The sequence below is a fragment of the Sinocyclocheilus anshuiensis genome, unplaced genomic scaffold (genome assembly GCF_001515605.1).
Source record: "Sinocyclocheilus anshuiensis isolate Anshui unplaced genomic scaffold, SAMN03320099.WGS_v1.1 scaffold227, whole genome shotgun sequence".
Classification (NCBI taxonomy): Eukaryota; Metazoa; Chordata; class Actinopteri; order Cypriniformes; family Cyprinidae; genus Sinocyclocheilus; species Sinocyclocheilus anshuiensis.
Window position 1 is genome coordinate 397923 of NW_015549590.1, and position 7620 is coordinate 405542.

The window sequence follows — 7620 nt, forward strand, 5'->3', positions numbered from 1 at the left end:
AGTTTTAAAAAAAAAAAAAAAAGAACAGAAAAAAAAAATACCCCAAACTTTTGAATTGTAGTGTTTTTATGATTAAATCAAAGTTACCACAGTTAATCACATAATACCATGTGGTTCATTACTGAGTTTAAATAATAATAATAATAAGAATAATAATAGTGATAATAATAAGAATAATAAGAATAATTTCACAGTAATAATATTAATTCACATTTATAATAAAACCCCCAAAATACAAAAAAAGTATTTTAATTTAGCAAAATATTTTAACATTAAAAGCACTTAAAAAAAAAAAAAAAAAAAAAAAGTTGGTTCTTGTCTTTGATAGTTCAGGACTGGGGTAGCGTCTCAACCAGTATGCATAGGATTTAAAATAGATTAGTGCTGGTCTTTTAGTGTGTGAGCGTGTGATACAATCAGGCCGGGCTGTGTTCGGCTCCCTGTTTTCTGCGGCACATCCAGGCATCTGTGATTATCCTCTCACGGCCACAGAGGGAGCTTTTCTCACTCTGTCTGCGATAATGAGGGAGAGACTCGCAATGCCCTCAAGTCATTTCCTTTCTCCTCCCCCTTCTCCTCTTTTTCACTCTATCACTCATTCTTCATCGGCATCATGACTTCACTCCTCCACACGTCTCAGTTCCTTCTCCACTATTTCATCTGTGATTATGGCTGTAATGACAGCTGCTTCTTTTTGTTTATATGCTTCTCCACTGTTTTGTTTCTGAATGCACCATGTACCAAAGATACATTTTGGTAGACCTTTTTTTACAGTCCTGTTCCGCAAGTACTTATTATAGTAATTACAATAACTGGGTAAAAACTAGGTACTAATACCAAACCTACCCCTAAACCTAATCTTAACCCATGTAGTCATCTTATATAGCCCAGTGCTTTCTTAGGTAGGTACACTGTAAGTGCACATACTGTAAAATAAAGTACATATATCAGTTCTGATTCTGTTTTGCCTGTATTTTGGATGCTGTAGTGCTGTTGAAACTTCAATAGTCAGTAAGATTCTCTAGAAAGCTTATCTGGATGAGATTTGCTTGGCTATGGCTATGTTGTTCCGCTGGCAATACCAGCACTAACCAGCTCAAATCAGCAATCCATGCTGGTCGTTTCAGCGGGGAACATTTTGTACTCTATTGATTTGTGTTGTCTTGTATTACCAGGTGAAGGACTGTACAGCTGTTGAGACCTCCACCTTGCTGACTGATCTGATCATCGGGCTGCAGCAGTTGTCATGGATCTGAAGGAGCGCAGGCACTGTACACTGACCCACGGCTGCTGTGGGAAAGATTTCCAGTTCACCACCTCCTCCCTGGACCACGACGAATGCCGCGTACCCACCCAGAAGTCCTACAGCTCCAGCGAGACCCTGAAGGCTTTCGATCATGAGTCGCGCCTGCATTATGGGGGATGTGTGACTGACCTGGTGCATCATGAAGCAGATGAGTTCACCAGACAAGGAGGTAAAAACACAAAAATCTACCACAAAGTATAGACATGCTCACGTAAACAGCACAGCATTGGCCAACATACAGGGTTCAGCCCTAAATAATCATATGTACAGTATTTATTTATTTGTTTTTTATTTACTATTTTGACAAAAATGAATACTTTTATATATTAAGGATGCATTCAGTTGATCACAGTTGACAAGAAAGATATTTATAATGTTACAAAAGAAGTCTATTTTAAATAAATGCTGTTCTTTGGTACTTTCTATCAGAGAATCTACTGATTTCAACAATGATAAGAAATGGAAGATAATAAGAAAACGATTTATTGAATCATTTGACACTCATTGAATCATGTGACACTAATGGCTGCTGATAATTCAGTACAAAACAATGAATCATACATAGAAATATTAAATATTTAATATTATTGTAATAATATTGTACACTGTATTTTTAATCAAATAAATGCAGCTTTGCCTTGGTGAGCATACAATTTTTTTTTTTTTTTCAGTAAAATCATTTTTATTTATTCATTTTTATTTTTAATCTTAGAGACCCCAAACTTTTGAATGAAAATGTGTATATAACAAACTGTACAATATCTTGCCTTTAATTATGACATATGCACAATGTTTAGCACTACCAAATTACACACAGTTTAGTTTAACTTTACTGTAAATCAATCAAAAATGTGATGGTTAGGTTTTGTTTTAGACCAGATTTGCTTGGTGGCACTTATGTGTGCACTAGAGACAAAGTGCGATAATAGAAACATTAGCCATGAGTATGCTAACTAGTCCGTTCAGTCATTTGAGCCTTGCATACTACAGTTAAAAATATAAATGTATGAATCTCATAAAGGTGCAAATGTTGTGCAGTGTTTCAAAGGAAGAAAATTATTTCATTTTATAAATATTGTTTTGTTCATAACTTGTAGTTTTTTCTAAATGTAAAGGGCCACTTAACATGTTACTAAACTGAAATTAAAGGAAAAATAAAATCAGTGTGCTTCATTTTTCATGATAGTTCTGCTCTAAAAAGGCAGCATACTGTAACTCTGCCAACAAAAAACGATGGTTCATTCTAAAAGACTGTTTAGGCAGTATATATCCACTGTGTTTTGCTTTTGATAAATGTAGACGTATCAGGAATCATTCTGAAATCAGATCATGTTCACTTTACATTCTCACACCTAGTTAGAGACTAACATCACGTAATTTCACTCTTATTTTAGGGTATGGGCAGAGAAAATGTTAGGGTGATGATAGTGTGATTAGATGTTTTTGGACATGGATATCTGTGCTTCTACATGACATATGGTGTACAGTGAAGGTGTGAAACACAAAAGCAGGACAGTGTATTCAGTTGCAGGCCATGCCACCGATAGCTAATCCTTCTGCTCTGTGTTTACGCATGCTGCTGGAGAAAAAATGCAACCCGATCTCAGAGCGGTTATTTCAGTTACAGGAAGTACCTCCAATTCCGCCCCCTGCTGCTTCAAATGTGTCACCAATTCCCAGCAGACGTTCCTCAGTTTGATGCCGCTGATCCGCCGTCACCTGTTCAGTCTTAGCCATCTTATAACTTACGTTGGTCGACCCACTTCATGCCTCAGGCTGTAGACTTGTTGCTGACTCTATGCAGGGATGTTCGGCACAGTGCCAAACTGCAGATGCATGCGAAAATAGCAGCAGGCCTTTGATTGAAGGTGACTGGCTTACTAGCTCAGACTCGACTGATAGGTTCAGATGCGGTAACCCTTGTTTTACGTCCTATTTTGAATGTCTTTGATGATGCCAATAAGAGAAGTCAACCACTTCACCTGAGGCTGGCTAGAAAAGGAAGCAGTAACAGGAAGAGAGAGCGAGTTCTATGGCGTTATAATGAGCAGGCTGCCGTGGATCTGGAGCGAAGCCGTGGATGGGTCATCTTTGAAAAAGGCGGTGTCAGGCCTGCGAGTCGTCCTCTGCGTGAGCCGCTGCCGGTGCTGCATTGATTGCACCCAAATGGATTCCAACTCGATGTCATTGATCACAGCCAGACCGAGCGAAAAAGGAAGACAAACCCGCCGGAGAGATTGCAGCCTCTTTTCTCTCCCTCCATTCAACTGTTTCTTGCCACAGCACTTAGCCGCTGACAACAGATCCCAGAGCTCTCGCAGCCTGGGGTGGAGTGGCCTGCGGTCCCTGGGGGACGTGCGGTGACAGTGACAGTGAGCAAGAATTATGGGTAGGTGTAGAGAGCTGGATGGAGGGAGGACAGATAGACAGACTGACAGGCGCAGCGGCTGTGGAGAAGCAGAGAGTTGGTGACCGTCAGATTGATGCCGCTCGGCTACTTAAGGCGATAGCGGCTCACTGACTGCAGATGCATCCGTGGGAAGTGTTGCCACGGGAGACTAACAGCGTGCAGGGGCCATATGTAACAGCACTCAAAGGGCACTGCCAAATTACGCTGCTCTCTCCCGCTCACTCACATAGTCATCACGGCCCAAGTTAACGGTTGCGCGGAGAGGAAGCGAAATATTACTTTTCAACTTTTTAAGAGAGCTATTTTCTGTCCGAATGAACAGTCCAACCTTTCACTCTGACTCCATTTGGTGTTTGGAGACGCCGCATGCTCCTAATGCTCCTCTGAGTCACGCTGAGAGCAGATTTGACTCTTAATGCTCTACACTTTAAGTCTCTTTGCTCTGTGGGATATGAGGACATGCTCACAGGTCAGGATTGTCAATCAGACAACATTAATACTGTACTTAAAGCATTCATGGAGTACTTTTTTTTGTATGTACTATATGTTTTGTATTTTTTAGGGATACATGTTACTTTTCATCTTAAAAGTACTTTTCACTTATCATATTTCTCATTCATTCATTCATTCATTCATTCATTCATTCATTCATTCATTCATACATACATACATACTTAATTGGTCGTGCTTGTTTCCAGTTCATATTTTGCCATCATCTAACACTCACTTATAGGTAATCTTAACAAAAAAAAAAAAAAAAGAATAAAAATAAATAAATAAAACATTAATTTAATTAAATGTAATTCTTAGCAAATCTCAAATTGAACATCTATTTTATATTGTATGTTACAATGATGTACTTCTTGTACTTGTAGCATTTAAAACTAGTGATTTTGATTTTTAGTGCTTTATTGTTAACTTCGTTTAAAGCATTTTATCTATACGAAATAGTATAACATTTTAATAATATAAACTGGTTAGTGGAAAATGCCAAAAAAGTCATAAATAATTAAGAAAATATATTTTAAATTTTTTTTGAATAGCAATTAAGAATTTTAATAGCAGCACATTCTTAATAGCTTTATGCAGCCAGTTTTCAAGTTGTAATTATTTTTAAAGATCTTAGAGTAATTATTAGATCTTAGCAATTTCATTAAGATCACACTGAAGAAGAATAAAAAGGTAAACGTTTTTAATAATCTGTTTATTTACATTTAGCCAGAAATAGTCAATTACATGTATTGTTAAAATAATTACTTCACTCAAAAATATACAAACTGCATGCACACACATAAAATCTCTCAATTTTTTAATTATAATTAAAAGATAACCCACCCAAAAATTAAAATTATTTACTAACCCTCATGTCAATCCAAACCTATATGGCTTTCTTTCTTTATTTCCTCCTGTGGAGCATAATAGAAGATATTTAAGAATGTTGGTGACCAAACACTTTTAGTTCCCATTGACTTCCATTATATAAACAAAAAATACAGTTGAAGTCACTGGGAACGAAACAAAATATAATTTTCTGTTCCACAGATAAAATAAAAATGCATACAGATTTGGAACAACATGAGAATGTGTAAATAATGCCAGAATTTCCATTGTTGTGTGGACTATCGCTTTAAGTAATTTACAATTAGTTGTTAGGAGTGGCATTTTAGCCAGAACAGTGGAAAATTGCACTTAATCAGTCAAAATGGTTGTAAATGACATAGTATTGAATTGATGAGGTGAGGTAGATTCCTAGTATCCCGTGCTTTGATTATAATTGATCTGGCCACTTATTTCTATAAACAGATGTGTTAGACGTCTCAGTAATGGCCCCTCTTAGGTGAAAATGAAAACTGAGCTGGGCTCTTTGGCTCACTAGTGGCTCTCAATCGTATGGTCCAGCTGCGAGCAGTAGGGCAGTAGATCGAATGTTCCATCACTCTCCGCCCCTCTATGTCTTCACACCCCTGCAGGGGCACATCTGCGTCTATAGAGGCACATCAGTGTCTGCACAGGCCTTCAGTAGAGACGGCCCGTCCTGCAACACCATCAACTGCAGCAAGCTTTTTATTTGTTGCTTCTCAGCATTTGTGTTGAGGACACTATTGACAGCACTTTTTTGTAGGGAGGCTAATTTAATTTGTTAAATTAGTGCAATTAATTATAAATTTAAATAAATAAATAAATAAAAGGATAAAAAATGAACTTTTCAATCAATTGACAATGACAGCCCTACCTGACTGTATTAAATGTGCATCTGGGTCTTTTATAGACTGTCATCACTTGTCAGGCCACACAGAATGACAATTAGTTGCCGAACTAATGAGTTTCACATCAGGAGCTTTAGCGGTCCCTCGGGGTGTTTGTTTGGATCCAGTTTGATCCTGGATTTGTGTGTTGGTTCACAGGCTCTGTTGTGGATTTCAGAGGACCACGGCATTCTGCCTAACCCCTAATTCCTACTTTATGAGCGATCTAAAACAAGCTGATAGCTTGCGCGTGGTGTTCAGAGAGAAGCAAGAAGGAGCTAGTCATATTCTGTTAAGGAGCCCGTCAGCAGTTTGTTTGTTACATTGTACTCGACTTTTCCCTCTCCGTCCCGCTCTCATCACCCCACGGCTGCTGTTTTGATGTGGAACAAGCTGTCAAGTCACGCATTTCATTGATTATTTTATTTTGTTGATTCTGTGCTTTGTTGGTGTATCGCAATAAATCTAGGCAGGAAAAGATCAAAGGGAGAGCAAAAGAACCTGCGGGTATTAAATATAAAAGACTGTGAGATTAAATGCAGTCTCTACCTCTCTGTCTCTCGCTGTCCTCGTCACATTCTATTTCTCATTGCCCTGTAGCCTCGTCCACTCTCCCCAACACCCTGAAACTCTTTTCACATCAACCTTGAGACAGCTGAGAGTTTTCTTGTTTGCTCATTGATGGCTTGGGAATTGGTTTCAAGTGTCCCTGAAGCTTCAGACGCCTCCTCTGACTGTAACTGCTTGTCAGGGCATACAAGCAAAGAAGTTCAATTCAAGGCAAAGATTTGTATGCCTCGGGTATTTAATTAACCCCAAAAACATCAGAAATATGTTCAAACATTGATCCTTTAGACATGGTACAAAACCTTGACTGCATTACCTTACATTAGTTTATCAAATAGCAACTTTTTCATTTGCACGTTTTAAAATGAATGTACCATTTCAGTTGATTTCTCTTTATTTTATAAAAACAATTTCCTCACTACCCTTAAAACCATTTGTCCTCAGACCAACTTAATATGTCCATTATTTATAAATCTGTTTTTTTTTCTTCTATTTTTATTTATTTTATAATTAATTCAATATAATTCAAAAATGTTTATTATTATTAGAATAGTGTATATGTAAATGATATATATGATATTAATTTAGTCTTTATTTAAGTATTTAAGTGCTTATTTTCTGTCAAAACTTTGTCAATTCTGTCACGCATTTGCAACATTAGAAAAACAAAAACTAGTCAAGTACCAAATTTAGCTTAACACCTAAAGATGTTCTGTCTCACTGTGGTACCAGTTCAATAGATCAAGCTGAAAATAATTTGAAACCACTCTGTAATATCAGTTCATTAACTCACTGTGGTGTATGATACCTTTTTGACACATTATTTTTTTATCTGACTAGGGCTGTCGCGATTCGTCGATTTTATTCAACTATTCGATTTTTTAAAATCCTCGACTTCATTTTGCTGTCGTCGACTAACCGTCAAAATACCGGAAGTGGCGCATTTCACGGACGAGAATCCATAAGACACATTTAGACTGTTTCCCAAGGCTGCATGAAAATAATTTATAAATCTACGCAAACACAGGAGAATACATAGCGGTTTCAAAATAAAAGCTCAAACCCTCACTCTGAGTTTACACGTTTTGATG

The 7620-nt window shown here is 37.5% G+C and overlaps 1 protein-coding gene across 1 annotated transcript in view; it reads left to right on the forward strand.

The window, feature by feature from the left end:
* The window catches only part of LOC107658040 (teneurin-2-like), a 645835-nt gene that overhangs the window by 388316 nt on the left and 249899 nt on the right, over nt 1-7620 (forward strand). Inside the window, exon 5 of the mRNA XM_016446429.1 lies at nt 1176-1475. Within this exon, the coding sequence (XP_016301915.1) occupies nt 1247-1475 (229 nt within the window). The 5' untranslated portion in view covers nt 1176-1246. The remainder of the gene's footprint in view (nt 1-1175; nt 1476-7620) is intronic.